Raw genomic sequence first — 21,031 nt, forward strand, 5'->3', positions numbered from 1 at the left:
AAAATATATATATATATATATATATATATATATACACACATACACATACACACACATATATAAACATATGTTATCAAAAGCCATTTTCCAAAAGATAAGTGATCAAAGGACCTAGTTTTTAAATGAATAACTACTTAACCACAAAAAAAGAATGTTCCAAAATCAGTAACCAACTAAATGCAAGTCTAAACAATCTTGAGATTTTACCTCACACTTAGCAAATTTGGCAAAAATCACAAAAGATGAGAATAGTCAGTATTAGAATGCTTGTGAGAAGATAGCCATAACAGTTCATCTACAGCAGAGTTGTCGATCAGTACAACCATTTTCCAAAGCAATTTGTAAATATGCAAATAAAATTACAAAAATCTCTCTCTGGCCCAGAGATTCCACTACTCGATTTATTATAACCCAAAGAGATCATTGATAAGAAAGTCCCATATACACTAACATGTTTATAGCAACACTTTTTGTGATAACGAATAACTGGAAACAAAATAAATGTCAATTGAAAATAGCTAAATAAATTATGGTATGTGAATCTATTGGAATATTAACATGCTTTAAGAAATGATGATTATGAAGAATAAACATCATAAAAAGATTTACATGAACTAATAGTGCAGAGTGAAGTAAACAGATTCAAGAAAGCAACATCCAGTATAACTTCCACGATGGAAATGGAAAGTACCACCACTAAATGATTTAAGCGAATGTAGCAAAATTACCAAAAAATAAAAATGGCTCCATAGAAAGTATATGAGAAGACATCCCCATTTCACCCTTTGGTTGAAGGAAGAAGTTAACAGTGTAGTACACTGCACATAATTTCAAACTTTTTCAATGTGTTAATCAATTTTGCTAATTTTTCCTCTCCCCTCCCCCCCAAACAGTATTATTTGTTACTATGGGATGGCTCTCTGGGAAAGAAAGAAGAGAAATACTAGGGGAAAATTTGGTAGGAACTTTTCCCTCTGACTTACTAAAACTTTTCCTCTGCCTTCTCCACTTCTCACAATTAAAATGGGAGCTACTTGAGAGAAGGAACTGTCTTATTTTGCTATTTGTAAGGCCAGAGCTTAGCATCGTGCTTGGCACAAGGTAAGTGCTCAATAAATGCTTCATTCATTCATTAATTGTGCTAAGTTTTGATAATGCAAACATATTCTCTGCCCTCTAGGACCATTCATTCCATTAAACAAAGACAACATAAATAGGGGAGCATGGGTAAGCCAGCAAATGGGTATTCTGGCCTGGGAAACCAACCAAAACTTGATATCATGTAATTAAGGTATATAAATAGACATCTGCACAAACAGATGGGTGGAGAAGTAACTGACAATTCAACATCATTCATCTGAACTTGTCAAAGGAGGAAAGATAAACTACATAATTGGTACAAAAATTACATTTCATTCAACAGGAAAACAGAACTAGAAGACTAAATTAAGATAGGAACTAGTCCTAAGAAAAACAAACTTAAGAATTTACAAAGACATAACTTTTTTTTCCAGGTGGCAAAGAACAGAACTCTAAGGATAACAAAAAAATGGAAATGGCAAAACAAGTTATGTTACATATTTGATGGAACAATTTGGAGCTATATAGAAAAAATTATTAAAAGAATGACTTTTAATAAACCTGAGAAGACCTGTGTGACCAGAATAACAACAATAGTAAAGACAATTTTGAAACACTTAGGGAACTCTGATCAGTATAGAAACCAATCACAATTCCAAGAGCTCTACTGATGAAAATGCTACTTACTTTCTTATACAGGAGTGAAGGACTCAGTTATAGAAATGAGACTTTTTAAAAATATGGCCAACACAGAAATTTGCTTTGCTTGCATGCATGTGTGTGTATATATATATATATATATATATATATATATATATATATATAAAGAGAGAGAGAGAGAGAGAGAGAGTGTGTGTTTTGTTTTTCTTTTTTCACAGTTGGGAAGAGATGGGAAGAGAGAGAAGGCAAATTTGGGCGTGAAAAAATAAAATATAAATTTTTGAAAGTGCAACTGAAGAATAAGCCTAGGTTATATGAAAGCTGAAAGCTGAAAAATCAACTAATAGCTATGCAAGACAAAAATTAGAGATCTGAAAGGCAAATCAATAAATATAAATGTCCCAAGAAAAACTAGCAAAGTAAAAAGTTCAAAATTATATATAAGGACATAATTAGAAATGAGCACAATTCCAGCATCAACCATGGAAAGTAAAACATATATAAGTAAGGAAAATATGCACAAGATACCAGCATGATGTACAACACTGGTTGATCAAAAAGACACATAATTTTAAAACTACAGAATTACAAAGATACTTAATCCAAAAGTTAATAAAGAAAAAATAAATTATGTTTCTAACAATTTCTTAAAGAATAATTACTAAAGAATACAGAAAAAATCAAAGCTGAACAAAAATTTGAAAAAGACTCAAAAATAATATGGGGGAAAGGATTCTGGGATGATGGTGGAGGAGGTCAGAAAATTTTAAGATCTAGATTCCTCTCCCCTAAATAGAACAATTGTGTACCTCAGAGTAAACATGGACTAATGAAAAACAAAGAATACTTGGAGTAGACGGGTTCTCTTGGGAAAACCCAAGACCACCACAGCACAATTAACCTGTGTCAAGTGCAAACACCTCCAGGCTAATTCTGCAGAATTTGCCTGTGCAAAAGAAACACTGCCCTGGGCAAAAGGAGTACAGAAGTAATAAGGCAGGGAAGTTGCTGGCTGTGGGCCCTTGAAGGAGAGGGGAGATTTGAATTTGGCTTCCCAGAAATCTAACTTTTGAGTATTCCTTACACTGGTAATGAAAGTAACTAGGTCTTTGGTCAAAAATATCATATCCAGCAAAATTATCCATAATATTTAGTAAAAAATGGACATTCAACAAATTTGCAGATTTTCAGGACAATTTTGTCTCAACCAATAGAAAATTTAACATAAAAGAGCCAATATCAAAGATTTATTTCAAGAAACTCAATTATGGGCAAACCATTTATGTCTTGTGTATAGAAATATATATCATATATTTAAGATTGACCTTAGTAATTGAAATAGATCAAAAGAAAAATTGGGGCAGAGTTGAGTAAGATCTGATTCTAAAAATACTGTCTAGGAAAAGGTAAAATAGTAATTATGTAATACAAATGATATGCATTGGAAGAATCAACACAAAGGAATTAGAGGGGAGAGAAGAACATAGTTCTGAAAACCTACTCATATCGGGAATGAGTTAAATAGGGAACACTACATACATACATATACATATATACCCATACATACATACATAAAGACATAAAAGGTATAGCACCATCCAAAATCTATAAAGAAATAAGATGGGAGGAAATAGGATAAGACGGGATAGAGAAGAATGTATAGATTTATAGTATGGGACAAGGTAGATTAATGGGAAAGGCATAAGGGGGGAAGGGGTATAGGATAAGGTGGGGTACAGAAGAGTGTTTAAATTAATCACTGTGAAATAAGGTATATAGATTAAAAGGAATGGGATAAAGAAGGAAGGAAAGGTTTATGGGGGAATAAGGGAGGGATCCATGGGTGGAGGGAGGTTAAGTAATAGCAAGGCAACTTAAAGAGCAGAAGAATTATGGTTTGGCTAGAAGAGTTAGCAGGAATGGAAAATTAGAGATACACACAGAAATACTACAACAAGGGATCAGGAGTAGATTCTATTAGGGAAAAAAGATAGGTCTAGTAATCACTGACTTTAGACAAAGTCAAACAAAGATTTAATTAAGAGAGAAATCTACATTACATGTCAGCCATATTAATACTGTTTTAGATGCATGTTTACATATAGGTAAATTCATATATGTATATATATATATATATATATGTGTGTGTATGAGTATATATGGGTATGTAAATAGGTCTATGTATGTGTGTATACAGATATCTGTATATTTGTGGGGGTCTGTAAATGGGTTAGATGTGTGTGTATAAATATATCTGTGGTTAACTGCAGCCTGCTTGGGAGAGGTGGGGACATGAAAAGAGGAAAAAAAGAATAAAGTAAAAAGTAGGCAGCAGAAAGACAAAGAATAACCTAGAAGGAAGCAAAGAAAAGATGGATACTGATGGATATAATTTCTATTATTTTATGTTCTTTCTTGAATACATATTTATAAGAATATGTATATTTTGAATCCTCCCTGATGTTCTACTGGGCACATGACAGTTTTATTTTCCTTTTCTGTCTTTCTTTTTTCTATTCTATTTTTTCTTATTTTGTATTTAGTTCAATAAATCATTTTTTAAAAATAATAATAATAATATTGGTGCCCAAATCATACACTTGTGAATATGATCATATTGTCTGAAAACAAGAAAACTCACTTCAAAATCAAACAAAACCTAGAGTTTTTTATCAAGAAAAAAACTGTAATTAAATAGCTACAATGAGCAAATTTGAAAACCCAAACTAATTGATGAATTCTTAAGAAAAATAATAAAGTCTTTGTTAATAAGCGATTACAATTTCATACATGATATATAAACATAGAAATATATGCATATATATAATGATAAAGTAACCTTACCTAATAATAATAATCCTAATTACAATAAAAGCAAATTAGAGAATGTTATGAGTAACACAAGACTGTAAAGAACATTAAAATACTCCAAAAACTTACCAACAAAAGATTTTTTAACAGAGATCAAAAGTAATAACTTAAAAAGGAATGAGAAAAAGATAAAGGAGCTGACAATTCTAAAGAAAAAATTCAGAATCGTGGATTATAGGGACTGTGAGACGTAACCTCAGTAGACTTCTACTAGATGAAACTATGTTCCTCTGCAACTTAACCAAAGAACCAATGAACTTTTGCATAAAGGTTTTTTGGTTGTAAAAGAGAATTCCCAATCTACTGAGACAATCCTTCCATTATGGATACCCTAATTACCCTTCAAAAGTTTTGGCTTATACCTTGTCAGCCTTCTTGCAACTTTTTGTCTATTGCTCCTAGTTTCTTCTTCAATCAAACAAATCTAACGTCCACATGACACTTGAGATAACTAAAAATTCCTCTTTCAAAATGTCATTAGTAGAGAAAAAGGTAGCATGACAAAAAAAAACTAATTATCTGATCAAAAAATTATTACAGCTCTTAAATGAACTCAATAAACAAGATTTAAGTATAAGTAAGATCAACCCATAAAAAACATCTGTATTCTTTTCTAGAAATCAAGAAAGCATCATGAAAAGATCCTATTTATAATAGCCAAAAAAAAAAAAATTGGGAACTAACCTAACTAGAAATATATATGAACTAATTAAGACCACAAAAAATAATGACTAAATAGAGGAAAACCTAAATAAATAACCAAATATCCACTGTTTATGGCTGGATTGGATTAATGTATTAAAAATTACAACACTGACATTAATGACTAATAAATTTAATTTGATGACAGCCAAAAAGCCAGAGTTTCCTCATGTAATTGAATAAAATAACATTGAAATTTACATAGAAAATAGATAAGAATAACAAAGGGGATGGGGGAACAAAGACTGAGGAAGGTGACCTCATAGTCTAAATCAGGGGTCCTCAAACTTTTTAAATAGGGGACCAGTTCACTGTCCCTCAGACTGTTGGAGGGCCGTACTATAAGTAAAAACAAAAACTTTGTTTTGTGGGCCTTTAACTAAAGAAACTTCATAGCCCTGGGTGAGGAGGATAAAAGTCCTCAGCTGCTGCATCTGGCCCACGGTAGTTTGAGACCCCTGGAAAAGCTTTTAAAAATAGAGATGTTACAAATAAAATTAAGTGGTAGTTGATTCAAAAAAAAGAGATTAAACAAAATTTTATATCTATACATGTAGATATAGATATGCATAATATATACAACATGTAGTTGGTATATAACTGTTGCCATGATACCAAAACATATACACATAACAAATATATACATGGACAGAGAGAAGGAGAGAAAGACAGAATGGGAAGAAAAGTGGACAGAGAAAAGGAAGGAAGGAAAGAGGGAAAGACAAATCAATGTCTTATAAACCTAAAGGAAATAAAAACTGGGGAGATTTACTTAATATACTAGAAAAAAGCAATTTAGTAAGAAATTGATTTACAGCAAGATCTCACATTATATATTTCCATGAACTCTTTTAGTTAGATGACAAATTTAAACATAAAAAGAACTAATAAAAAAGATGGAATAAGATGGCATAATGCATATACCTCAATTATGGAGGAAGGATAATTTTTTTTCTATTTAACAGACAGAAGAAGTTATTACAGAGAAAATGTACTTCAAGATGTACTGATTACATAGAAACAAAAATAACAAGTATAATTTTTCAAAAAAGGAAAAAATACTGGGGAAAATAAGGCAAATGTGAAAAAACTTGATAACCAAAACATAAGAAAATGTTAAAAATTTGCAAATGTAACTCTTACTACGTAATATAAATCATAAAAAGATATGAAAAAATAAATTTCATGACTAAAAACACTCATTTTGAATAAGCCCTCAAAAAAACTGTTCAACCTATATTTCACTTATACTTCAGATTTAAAAATAGGTTCCTAACCTCTCACTCTAAAAAACATCTAAATGGAAGAGTAAAATCATCTACTTTCCTCATGATTGTCGATTGTCACACCTCCAAATTCAGCTTTGATTCTTCTTCCTTTTGTAAATACTTAGATATTTTAATGAGAATACTGGTTACACAAAGACAACTGACCCTAAACAGGCAAAAGTACTCAGAGGCATCTGTTTATGAAAATTTTAGATCAAGTAGATCTTTTCACACTGCAAAAAGAATACTCTGTGACCCGTTACTTATTTTACAAGTGCTCACACATGCAATAGCAACACATTTCATTCTCAAGACTTCAGCTGTCAAAATGAAGATTATGAAAAAATGATTCTTCAAGTTTCCTAAGATCAACTATATACAAATGTGAAAGTATGATGTAAGTGTGGTTATGCCATGTGGTATAGTAGGTAAAGTCCTAAACTAAGAGTCAAAAAGCCCTGGTTTCAAATCCTTTTTTAATAACATTTTTTCCCTCAGAACTATCAATTGTGCAAGAGTAGAAAGAGAAAGAAAAAGGCAAGAAATGGCTTGGATTTGTGGAGAAGCTCCATTAACAGCAAGTTCTGACAGATAAATGCAGGAGCAAGTTGGGGAAAAAAGAAAATATGCTAAGGACATCCTAACGACCATGAACTTTTTTCATCTGACTTGCAGCTAAAATCTTCTATGTACTGCCTCCCCATCAGAATGTGAACTCCTTTAGAGCAAAAACTCTCATTTTTCTCTATTTATATCCCCATATATTTGCACAGTACTTTACACAGGGTACATATTTATTAAATCATTCATTCATTCTAATAAAGTCCTACTTAAGATTCCCTCCCCCCAACTTATCCTTCTCCTGGAGAAAAGAATCCCCACAGGAGGCAAGCAAGCAAAGCACAAAAATCAACAAAAAAGTTAAGGGTATAAATTTCAGCAAGAGGAACAAGGACAAAAATCTATTGATCTTTAGAAAGTGTATTATATTTGAATTTCTGTCTATTACAATTATCAACTACATGTCCATAAAATAATGACTACCTCATATTCAAAAAAACAAAGACCACAGCTACTGGGGTGAAAACTCATTATGTGACGAAAATATGTTGGTAAAACTGGAAAAGAAGTCTAGCATAAATTATGGACATATCTACAAAAAAACTCGAAATGGATATATGATTTAGACATAAAAAATGACAAATTAGAGAAGCAAAAAAGATTATCAGATCTATGAATAGGAGAATTCATGACCAAATAAGGGACTAAGAGATCATAAAAACAAAAGACAATTTTGATTATATAAAATTTAAAGGCTGAATATAAATAAAAATTAATGTAGCTAAATTTAAAAGGGAAACAAGAAACTAGGGGGAAATTTTTTTGTTAAAAGTTTATTTTCAAAACATATGTAGAGATAATTTTTTAACATTCATCTCTGCAAAACCTTGTGTTCCGAATTTTTTTCCTTTCCTTCCCTCCAATTCCTCTTAGGTGGAAATTTTGTGCCTCAAATTTTTCTAGGTTTCTAACCAAATTATGCAGTTTGTAGAAAATTTGTAAGAACAGGATTCATTCCCCAACTGTTGAATATTCAGAGGACATGAACTGGTATTTTCAAAAGAATAAATCAAACTATATGAAAAAAATGCTCCAAATCACTGATGATTAAAAATTAAAATTAAAATAATTCTAAGGTTCCACATCATACCCATAAAAAACTGATACATGATAAAAAAAAAGTTAAAATGACAAATGTTAAGAGAGTCAAAACAGGTACTGCATTATTAGGTTAGGCATTCTGGGAAGTAATCTGGAATCACGGCCTACAAGTTACTAAACTCTGTATATCTTTGAACCAGCAATACTTTTACTAAACCTATACTTTTAAGGAGATCAAAAAAAAAAGTAGAAAAGGACTAATATGTATAATATACATATTCATGTATAGTAACTCTTTTTATTGTAGCAAAAAAAAAAAAAAGAGGACAATCCTCATTAATTAAAGAATGACCAAATAAATTAGTAAAAATTATGAAAAGGACAGGTTCAGGAGAGCCTGGGGAGTCTTGATGAATTGATGTGAAATTAGTTTTAAAAAAAGAAAAAATTATCTGAAAGACTAAGAACTCTGATCAACACAATGACCAAATCATAACTGCAGAATACTGGTGATGAAGTAAGCTATACACTTCCTGGCAAAGAGGTAGTAACTCAAGATGCTGAATGAAACAAATTTCAGGATAGAATTAATAAATAAATTTGTTTTAACTAGGCATTTTTCTTACATATTTCTTCCTTGTTATCCTGTTTTCTTCCAAGGTTGGGGGAGAATAGAGAGGGATAGCAAAGAAAATGAAAAGAAAAAAAAAGAAAAGAAAACAAGTCCTTGAAGCATTTTTTTTTAATAATCAGAAGAGAAGAAACTCTAGAATACCCAATAAGTAATTCAGCTTTAAAAAATTACATTTTGGACTTTGGGCCAAAATGGTTGACCGAAAAATTAAAAATACATTACCAACTCCATGTACGTACTCCAACAAAAACTTGGAAGTTTTTATTATATCAACCAAAAGTCAAAAAACCCAATAAAAAACTACAGTCATTTCTTCTATCAAGAACAACACAACAAAGTAGCCAAACAAACAAGATGGCAAAGAAAAGAGGAAGTTGTCTCTGTCTCTCCAATTTCTCTAGAAACAACTTTAAATCATGCCTTGAAATGAACTCTGGAGCAACAGAAGGATGGGGTAAAAACCATTTTGTAGCTCAAAATAACTTACATGGCTGTGGAAAAGGGGAATGCAGTCCAGTGAAGGTAATATCTGGGCAAGTCCCATGATCCCAGTTCCCCAGGCTAATTGTCAGACCTCAAGTCAGTGCATCAGGCTACTGTGGTCCAGCCTGGGGCCCCAGCAAGTGAGCCACCAGTCCCAGCAACTTCACTGCAACGTGCTAGACTAGGCCACATGACCCCAGAGCAGCAGTGGAGCCACCAGCCCCAGAAGATTCAGCACACAGGCTCACCAGTCCCCCATGTAAGAAACTTGGGATAGTACCTCATGGCTAGAGCTCAACTTTAAAAGTCACAATATAGGCTTGAAAAAAAAAACCTCTGGCTTTAGAGAGCTAATATGGCCAATGTGGCAACAGAAAAGAGCAAAACAGGGCAATATCAAAACACCTACTACTGGCCTTACATCCCAAAGAGATCTTAAAGAAGGGAAAGGGACCTGTATGTCCAAGAATGTTTGTAGCAGCCCTCTTTGTAGCCAGAAACTGGAAACTGAGTGGATGCCCATCAATTGGAGAATGGCTGAATAAATTGTGGTATATGAATGTTATGGAATATTATTGTTCTATGAGAAATGACCAGCAGGATGAATATAGAGAGGATTGGCGAGACTTACATGAACTGAGTGAAATGAGTAGAACCAGGAGATCATTATATATCTCAACAACGATACTATATGAGGATGTATTCTGATGGAAGTGGATTTCTTTGACAAAGAGAAGATCTAACTTAGTTTCAATTGCTCAAGGATGGACAGAAGCAGCTACACCCAAAGAAAGAACACTAGGAAATGAATGTAAACTGCTTGCATTTTTGTTCTTCTTCCCGGGTTATTTATCCCTTCTAAATCCAATTCTCCCTGAGCAACAAGAGAACTGTTCGGTTCTGCACACATATATTGTATCCAAGATCTACTGTAACCTATTTAATGTACAGGACTGCTTGCCATCTGGGGGATGGGGTGGAGAGAGGGAGGGGAAAAATCAGAACAGAAGTGAGTGCAAGGGATAATGTTGTAAAAAATTACCCTGACATGGGTTCTATCAATAAAAAGTTATTAAATAAATAAATAAATAAATAAAATTCAAAAAAAAAAAAATGACCAGCAGGATGATTTCAGAAAGGCCTGGAGAGACTTACATGAACTGATGCTGAGTGAAATAAGCAGGACCAGGAGATCATTGTATAACTACAACAACAATACTATATGATATCAATTCTGATGGACGTGGCCCTCTTCAACAATGAGAAGAACCAAATCAGTTCCAATAGAGCAGTAATAAATTGAACCAGCTACACCCAGCGAAAGAACTCTGGGAGATGACTAAGAACCATTACATTGAATTCCCAACCCCTATATTTTTGCCCACCTGCATTTTTGATTTCCTTCACAGGCTAATTGTACAATATTTCAGAGTCTGATTCTTTTTGTACAGAAAAATAACGGTTTGGTCATGTATAGTTATTGTGTATCTAATTTATATTTTAATATATTTAACATATACTGGTCATCCTGCCATCTGGGGGAGGGTGTGGTGGGAAGGAGGGGAAAAATTGGAACAAGAGGTTTGGCAATTGTCAATGCTGTAAAGTTACCCATACATATGACCTGTAAATAAAAGGCTATTAAAAAATAAAATAAAATAAATGTCTGGGGAAAAAAAGCTATAATAAAAAAATTTAAATAAAAAAAATTGATTGAACATGTAAAAAAAAAAAAAGAAAAATGCAAATTAAGACAACTCTGAGGTACCATTACACATTTCTCAGATTGCCTAAGATAACAGGAAAATTCAATGACAAATATTGGAGGGGATGTGGGAAAACTAGGACATTAATACGTTGTTGGTGGAATTATGAAGTGATTCAACCATTCTGGATAGCAAGCCAAAAGACTATCAAACTGTGCATACCCTTTGACCCAGAAGTGTCTCTATTGGGCTCATATCCCAAAGAAATCTTAAAGGAGGGAAAGGGACCCCCATGTGTAAAAATGTTTGTGGCAGCCCTTTTTGTAGTGGCAAAAAACTGGAAACTGGGTGGATGCCCATCAGTTGGAGAATGACTGAATGAGTTATGGTATATGAATGTTACTGAATATTATTGTTCCATAAGAAATGATCAGGAGGTTTTCAGAGATTTCAGAAAGGCCCTGGAGAGACATGAACTGATGTTAAATGAAATGAACAAAGCCAGGAGATCATTGTACAGAAGCAAAGACAAAATTATGAGATGGTCAATTCTGATGGGCATGGCTGTATTCAACTGGGAGGTGATTCAGACCAGTTCCAATGTTCTTGTGAAGAAAAGAACTATCTACACCCAGCAACTATGGGGAATGAGTGTGGATCATAACATAGCATTTTCACTCTTTTTGTTGTTGCTTGCATTTTATTTCTTTCTCATTTTTTCTTTGATTTGATTTTTTCTTGTACAGCAAGATAATTGTATAAATATGTATGCATATAATGGATTTAACATCTTTTACTATATTTAACATATATTGGATTACTTGCCATCTGAGGGGTTTAGGGAAGCAGGGAAAATTGGAACACAGGTTTTGCAAGGATTAATGTTGAAAAACTGTCCATACATATCTTTTGAAAATTAAAAAGCTTTAATAAAAAAAAGTTTAAAAATAAAAAGTAGATTTGGCCAGATGTAAAACTAAAGAAAAAAATTTCTTAAAAATATGAGTTGGGTAAATAGAAGCTAATGACTCTTTGAGATATCAAGAATCAAACAAACAAAATCAAAATAATGAAAAAAGAAGAAAATGTAAAATACCTTATTAAAAAAACAAATGGCCTAGAAAATAAGTCCAGGAGAGATAATTTAAGAATTACTGGATTATTTGAAATACCCAATCAAAATCTTTCAGGAAATTATCAAGGAAAACTGTCCTGATTTCCTAGATGAGAGGGTAAAATGTCAACTGAAAGAATCCACTGATCACCTAGCTGAAAGAGACCTCAAAGTGAAAACTTCCAGTTATGACCAAATTTCAGACCTCTTAAAGTCAAAGAGAAAATACTGCAATTATCCAGAAAGAAAAAAAGTACTGTTTGCAATCAAGATGTCAGACAAAGCAAAAGCAAAAATAGATCTAATTAAAAGAGACAAAAAAGGAAACTACATCTTGCTAAAAGGTAAGGATGAAGCAATGAATTTTGTTTTGATCTTTTCTGTTGCCATATCAGTACCACAAATAATGAAGATACTAAATATACTATATACTAAATATAAATGCATCAAATGCTATAGCATTGAAATTTCCAAAGAAATCAAATGAGTGATAGGAATAGAAAGAAATTGACAGCAAAACTATACTGGTGGGGGATCCTCAACATTCCCTCTCAAAACTAGACAAATTTAACTACAAAATAAACAAGAAAGAAGTTAAGGAGGTAAATAGAATTTTAGAGAAGCTGGGTATCATAGATCTCTAAAGGTAACTGAATGAGAATAGAAAAGAATATAGTTTTTTCTCAGTGGTACATGGCTTTTACACAAAAACTAACCATGTATTAGGGCATAAAAACCTTACCATCAAATTCAGAAAGGCAGAAATATTAAATGCATCCCTTTCCAAATCATGATGCAATAAAAATTATGTGTAATAAAGGGCTATGGAAAAATAAGATTATACATTCATTGAAAACTAAATAAAGTAATTTTAAAAAACGAGAGGGTAAAAGAAAAATCATAAAACAATCAATAATTTCATCAAAGAGAATAACAATGAAACAACATACCAAAATTATGGGATTCAGTGAAAGCACTACCTAGAGAAAATACATGTAGATATATATATGTAGAGAGAGAGAGAGAGATACATCTATATTCTTAAATCAATAAAATTGGGGGAAACAGATGAATGAATTGGGCACTATAAATAGATTAGCAAAAGTTAGAAAGAGAAATTCCATTTAAAATAATTGTAGATAACATGAAATACTTAGGAGTCTACCTGCCCAAAAAAAATCCAAAAACTAAATGAATACAATTGCAAAACACTTTTCACACAAATAATGTTGCATCTAGACAACTGAAAAAAATACTAATTGCTCATGGATAGGCCTATATTAATTTACTTCAGTGTCATAGAAAACAAACTACCAAAAAAGCTATTTTATACTAGAAAAAAATAACAAAATTAATCTGGAAGAACAAAAGATCAAGAATATCAAGGGAATTCGTGGAAAAAACACAAAGGAAGATGGCCTAGCCAAATCAAATCTCAAACTATATTATAAACCAGCAAACATGAAAACAATCTGGTACTGGCTAAGAAATAGAGGAGTGTATCAGTAGAATAGATTATATTATATATATATATATATATATATATATATATATATATATATATATAATATATAAAATACAGTAACAAATGACTAGTAATCTGGTGCTGATAAGCCCAAAGACATTAGCTTCTGGGATCTAATAGAAAGTGCTGGGACAACTGGAAAACTATGGCAAATATTAGGTATAAATCAACATCTTATACTGTGTAACAAGATATGGTCAAAATGGATACATGTTTTAGACTTAAGGGTTGAGACCATAAGTATATTAGCTTATGATTATCTTATAGAGCAAGGAATAAGTTTACCTGTCAGATCTATAGAAAAGGGAAAAAGTTTTGATCAAACAAAAGATAAATTGTACTGCATATACATATACTGTATATATGTTAGATGGAACAAGAGACAGAGAACACTGAAAGATACAAAATGGATGATTTTGATTATATTAAATTTAAAAGAGTTTGCACAATTATTTGCCGTAAAAGAGGCAAGAAAAAACTTTTACAGTGGAGGGGAAGGGAGGGGATGAATGAACCTTATTTTCATCAGAATTGGTTCAAATAGGAAATAACATATATACTCAACAGGGATATAGAAATTTATTTTACCCTGAAGGAAAATGGGATATGGGAAGAGGGGGAGAGTGGTAAAAGAGAGGGCATATTGGGGGAGGGAGTGATCAGTAGCAAAATACTTTTGAGGAGGGATAGAGGGAAAGGAAAGAGAATAAATGAAGAGAAATACAATTAGCAGTAGTAATTGTAAAAAAAAAAATAAAGTAAATTTCTCTTGATGAAATATTATTATCTTCTGGGAAATGATAAGCAGGATACTCTCAGGAAAAAGAAAACATGAAAAGTCCTTCATAAACAAAATGAAATATACTGTATAAAAAGTAATAGCAATGTTCTGGGATGACCAGCTGTAAATGACTTTGTTATTCTCAGTGACAGTGTTATTGACAGTGTTATTCTCAGATCCACAACTATTTTGAAGGACTTAGTGGTAAAAAAAAAAAAAAAAAAAAAATCCTATCCAGGATAAAATACCTGGATACCCAGAGAAGGAACTAATTGTATCTGAATATAGATGGAAACATTCTCTTTTTACATTTATTTTTAAGATTTTTGAGTTCTATATTTGGTATTGGCTAAGGAATAGATTAGTTGATCAGTGGAATAGATTAGGTTCAAGGGATAAAACAGTCAACAAATATAGCAACCTAGTCTTTGACAAACCCAAAGATCCCAGCTTTTGGGATAAGAACTTACTGTTTGATAAAAATTGCTGGGAAAATTGGAAACTAATATGGCAGAAACTAGGCATTGATCCATACTTAACGCCGTACACCAAGATAAGGTCAAAATGGGTTCATGACCTAGGCATAAAGAATGAAATTATTAATAAATTAGAGGAACATAGGATAGTTTACCTCTCAGACCTGTGGAAGGGGAAGGTCTTTATGACCAAAGCAGAACTAGAGATCATTACTGATCACAAAATAGAAAATTTCGATTATACCAAACTGAAAAGTTTTTGTACAAACAAAACTAATGCAGACAAGATTAGAAGGGAAGCAATAAACTGGGAAAATATTTTTACAGTCAAAGGTTCTGATAAAGGCCTCATTTCCAAAATATATAGAGAATTAACTCTAATTTATAAAAAATCAAGCCATTCTCCAATTGAAAAATGGTCAAAGGATATGAACAGACAATTCTCAGATGAAGAAATTGAAACTATTTCTAGTCATATGAAAAGATGCTCCAAGTCATTATTAATCAGAGAAATGCAAATTAAGACAACTCTAAGATACCACTACACACCTGTCAGATTGGCTAAGATGACAGGAAAAAATAATGATGATTGTTGGAGGGGATGCGGGAAAACTGGGACATTGATGCATTGTTGGTGGAGTTGTGAACGAATCCAACCATTTTGGAGAGTAGTTTGGAACTATGCTCAAAAAGTTATCAAACTGTGCATACCCTTTGATCCAGCAGTGTTACTACTGGGATTATATCCCAAAGAGATTATAAAGAAGGGAAAGGGACCTGTATGTGCACGAATGTTTGTGGCAGCCCTTTTTGTAGTGGCTAGAAACTGGAAACTGAATGGATGTCCATCAGTTGGAGAATGGCTGAATAAATTGTGGTATATGAAAATTATGGAATATTACTGTTCTGTAAGAAATGACCAACAGGATGATTTCAGAAAGGCCTGGAGAGACTTACACGAACTGATGCTGAGTGAAATGAGCAGGACCAGGAGATCATTATATACTTCAACAACAATACTAGATGATGACCAGTTCTGATGGATCAGGCCATCCTCAGCAACGAGATCAACCAAATCATTTCTAATGGAGCAGTAATGAACTGAACTAGCTATACCCATAAAAAGAACTCTGGGAGATGACTAAAAACCACTACATTGAATTCCCAGTCCCTATATTTATGCACACCTGCATCTTTGATTTCCTTCACAAGCTAATTGTACAATAATTCAGAGTCTGATTCTTTTTGTACAGCAAAATAATGTTGTGGTCATGTATACTTATTGTGTATCTAAGTTATATTTTAATATATTTAACATCTACTGGTCATCCTGCCATTTAGGGGAGGGGGTGGGGGGGTGGGGTAAGAGGTGAAAAATTGGAACAAGAGGTTTGGCAATTGTTAATGCTGTAAAGTTACCCATGTATATATATCCTGTAAATTAAAGGCTATTAAATAAAAAAAAAAAAAAAAAGATTTTTGAGTTCTAGATTCAAATGTAAAAAAATGTTTTGAATGTAACTTGGGGAAAATATTAAGTAAACAAGTTTTCAGAAAAAGTTTGCACAAACACAACCAAAGCAACCAAGGCTAGAAGAAAAGTAGAAAAATGAGAAGCAATTTTTACAGCATCTCTAATAAAGGCTTCATTTCTCAAATAGAGTCAAATTTTAAGAACACAAGTCATTCCCCAATTGATAATTAGTCAAATAACATGAAAAAGCAGCTTTCAGAAAAAGAAAATCAAAACTATCTAACAGTCATATGAAAAAATGCTATAAATCCCTAATTAGGGAAATGCAAATTAAAACAAATCTGAAATACCACTTCATACCAATCAGACTGGATAATATGACAGAAAAGGAAAATAACAAATGTTAAAAGGGATGTGAAAAATTCAGAGCATTAATGCACTGATAGCAGAGTTGTGGATTGATACAACCGTTCTGCAAAGCAATCTGAAACTATGCCCCAGGGTCAATCAAATTATGCAGACTTTTTGATGCAGCAATACAACTTTTAGGTCTGTATCCCAAAGAGATCACAAATAAAATGAAAAGACCTACATATTTAAAAATATTTATAACAGCTCTTTTTGTGGTATTAAAGGATTGAAAATTTAGGGGATGTCTATCAATTGAACTGAACAAGTTGTGTTCATGAATGTAATAGAATACTATTGTGCAACTGAGAAACAACAAACAGTCAGATTTCAGGGAAACCCAGAAAGTCCTACATTAACTTATGCAAAGTGAAGTGAGCAGAACCAGAAGAACACTGTATATAGTAATAGAAACATTGTGTGATGATCAATTACAATTGACTTGGCTCTTCTCGGCAATAAAATGATCCATGGCAATTCCCAAAAACTCACGATGGAAAATATTATCGATGTCCAGAGAAAGAATCAATTGAGTCCGAAAGTAGATTGAACCATATTATTTTCACTATTTTTTCTGATTTTTCCTTTTTGGGCATATTTCTTCTTTCACATATCTAATATGGAAATATTTTACATGACTGTACATATATAATCTATATCAAATTGCTTACCACTTTAGGTAAAGGAAGGGAAAAGGGGGGAAAGAAAATTTGGGACTCAAAATTTTTTTAAATGAATGTTAAAACTGTCTTTACATGTAATGCAAAAAAATAAAATACTATTTAAAGAAAGAGAAAAAAAGAAAGTCATCCAAAAGGCAAAAAGCAATTGGATGGGAGAATTCTTCTGGCATAGCCAGCACCAGTCCCTCCCAGTTTGACCAAACAATAAAAACAAGTCAACTGAGAGGCTTTATGGGAGGAGGTAACAAGAATGGAAGGCTTCCCTGAGAAAGTTACAGAGGAGACCTTGAAAGTCCTGAATAGTGCCTGCACCCAATAACTGGTGTTTTGCTGCAGTGCTTGGAGCCCAACAGCTCAAATCCAGGGGCTTCAAATTCCTTAAAACTGTCTTTAAAAATCAGAAAGGGTCTTCAAGATTTAATATTCTGAACCTCCAAGATCAAGGGAGGTCCAACCCAAAAAAGGAGAACCCAAAGGACTCAAGCATATCATGGGACAGAACCTGGCCTGGTACAAAGCCCCATTTCATAAACTAAAACTGTAGAGATAAGTAACTCGAAAATACCAACCAACATCAACAACTACTATAGATCAAGAGATTCTCAAAAAGAAGACCATGCAAGCAAAATCTCAAAGGAAAAAATGAAATAAAACTTTGGAAAATAATTGGAAGAAGAACAAATAATTTAGAAGGAAAAATGGTGAGCAAGAGATCAAATTCCCAAAAATTGAAACATATCAAAGAGAAATCAATTACTCAGTGTAACAGCAAGAAATAAAAGAACAAAATTTTAAAAATGAAAAAAATAAGATAGTTGATATGAAAAATAAAAAACTTAGAAAGCAAATTTAAAGAGAGAATTTAACAATCACTGGACTATTTGAAAACTATGTTGTTGTTTTTTTAAAGTAACCCTAAGTACCATATTTTCAGAAACCTTAACTAAAAACTGCCCAAGTCTATTTGAAACAGAAGATAAAAAGAATCCACCAATCAGCTCCTAAAAGGAACACTAAAAAGAAAGGTCCCAGGAATATCATAAGTCAAAATCTAGATATCCTATATTAAAGAAAAAAAAAATACCACCACTATCAAGAAAATATTTCAAATACTCAAGAACTACAGTGATGATCTTCTTATTAAAAAGTTAAGGCTGTCTTGGAATAAAATATTCCCTGCCAAAAAAAAAAAAAAAGGATATAAGCTTATGATAAAGAACAAACCCTGAAAAGCTCAATAAAATCCTGAAAAAGGAATATTTAATGGAATTCAAGCATTCCTTAGATACAAACACAAGATCCTAAAGAAACCTAGTTAGACAAAAATAATACTTAGGAGGATTTGTGCAAATCAAAGGAGCTGTAGGTTAATATGGTAATCCTCATGTATTTAAAAAATACTGAAGATGTTAAACAAGATCAGAGATCCTGAGGGTAGCTTTGTTCTTGTCTAATGAAAAGAAAAAAAAAAAAAAAAAGGAAATTTTTAAGAAATAAAAGGGTAGAATTTACTGTTTCCCATGATTGTAATACCTTAAGAAAATAGTATATAAATTAAGAGAACAGGATCCAGGGAGTAAGCATTATATGAATCTTACTCTGATCTGAAAAGGAAAAAGAAGTTGAACATACAAACACACAAAAAAGCATGGGGCAGAAGAGCTCTAGAAGATCAAGTCTTGAGCAAGAAACTGATGGCCTCAGAGCAGAAAGTTCTTAACCTTGTGTGCCATGAAACGGGTGAGGCCTATGGGTCCCTTCTCAGAATATCTTAAAATGCATAAAATAAAATATACATAAGATTATACAGGGAAACAGTTATGTTGAAATACAAATGTCAAAAATAAAATTTAAGTTAAGGAACCCCTGAAGTAGTGTTTCATCCCTGCTGTTAGCTGAAAATAATTTACCCCAAAGGGGTTTAGAGTCAGAAAAAATGCAAAATTTATCTGGAGGGACAAAATGTTTAGATAATGAGGAAAAGTAGGGATGAAACAGGAATAGCACTTCCAGGTGTCAAATTATACTATGAAGCAATAATCATTAAATAATCATTAAACTCTTTGGTTTTGATATCTAAAAAAATAGAAAATAAATCATTGGAACAAAGTAGATAAGTAAGAATCAAAAACAGAGTCCATAATCAAGTGTCCAACAAACATAAAAACACAAGACACTAGGGGTAAACTTCCTATTTACGAAATCTCCCGGGGAAATGGAAAAAAAGTTTAGCAGAAATTATCTTACATTAGTTATCAAAATAAGCTTTAAAGCAGATGTGCCTTCAATATTAAAGGTCATTCTATGTTAAAAAAAAAAAATAGGGAGGGAAAGCTATGGGAAGAAGAGTAAACAAGGGATACAAAGGATATAATAGATCACAAAGATACAGTTTTGATAACATCAAGCTGAAAAACCTTTGAACAAACAAAATTAACGAAGAGAAAGCCAGCAAATAGGACGTTTTTGCATCAAACATCTGACACTGACGTGAAGTTTGCTATCCAAGACACAGACTAACACAGAGAACGCATCATTCCACAAGAGGTCAGGATGAAAAGCAGGCGCTCCTTCGGGGGGCCTAGAGCCCCAGAGCAGCTCACCTAGGGCCAGCGTCAGGTTCCACGAGTAGCTCTGGTAGTGCTGCAGCATCGGCAGCTTCTCCAGCACCAGGCACAGCAGGCGCCGCACGCTGGCCATCAGCAGCCGGCGCAGAGGAGACACGCGGGCCCCCTTGTGGTGGCCGCCGCCGCTGCTCCCCGACAGGTGCGTGGGCCCGGGCGTCGAGGGCCGTGACGCTTTGGCGCCCCTCTCCTCCGTCAGGGGCCCCCGCTCTCTGTGGTCCGGGCCCCGGCGGCCCCGGAGAGGGCCGCGAGGGGACTGGACCCCCTTGGACGGCAGCTCCTTGTGCTTGTTCCTCGTCTGCACGACCATTTTCTCATAGTCCCTGCGCGGGGGCCGGCCCGAGCCAACAGCGGAGGCCTGACTGCCCACCGAGAGCTTGGCCGGGCGGAGGCGGCCTTTCGCGGCCGCCAGCCTCAACCGCTCCTCGCCCCGGCCACTGTTGCCTCTCCTCAGGTTGTCACGGCGACCGCCGGGCATCCGCGAGGTCACGACGTCCGGCGGCCGCGTGCCGGCTTCCTCTGCTGCGCGCGCAGCTTTTCCTCCCACTGCGCAGCCTCCCAGCTCTTGGCAGCCGAGGAACCACGTGCACCCCTCATCCCAGGGCACGATCTCTCCGGGCTTAGCAGACAGAGGACCGCATGCAGCCCCGCCCCCCCACTCCCAGTGCGCAGTCTCCCGGTGTTTGTACAACCCTCATCCCTGCATACAATGGCCCGGCCCTTGCCGGAGGACCACGTGCAGCCCTGGCTCCACCGCGCAGTGTCCTGGCCCTCGGCGGCCTGGGGACCACGTGCAGCTCTCGCCCCAGTGCGCATGACAGCCAGGGCACCACGTGCAGCCCTTCGGTCCCGCCCTCGGCAGCCAGGGCACCGCGAGGCT

The 21,031-nt window shown here is 34.2% G+C and overlaps 1 protein-coding gene across 5 annotated transcripts in view; it reads right to left on the reverse strand.

Annotated features, from left to right (window-relative positions):
* Positions 1 to 20,687, reverse strand: part of LOC100921232 (probable C-mannosyltransferase DPY19L1) — a 144,017-nt gene extending 123,330 nt beyond the window's left edge. For 2 of the 5 annotated variants that reach the window (XM_031953014.1, XM_031953024.1), the window contains exon 1: positions 20,131 to 20,659. In XM_031953014.1, coding sequence (XP_031808874.1) covers positions 20,131 to 20,629 — 499 coding nt within the window. In that variant the 5' untranslated portion in view covers positions 20,630 to 20,659. Of the gene's footprint in view, positions 1 to 20,130 lie in introns of all 5 variants that reach the window. The other 3 variants (XR_004232067.1, XR_004232066.1, XM_031953021.1) reach the window with 3 other exon arrangements.
* Between the last annotated feature and the right edge of the window lie 344 nt (positions 20,688 to 21,031).

This window comes from Sarcophilus harrisii, chromosome 1 (assembly GCF_902635505.1).
Source record: "Sarcophilus harrisii chromosome 1, mSarHar1.11, whole genome shotgun sequence".
NCBI classification, from domain to species: Eukaryota; Metazoa; Chordata; class Mammalia; order Dasyuromorphia; family Dasyuridae; genus Sarcophilus; species Sarcophilus harrisii.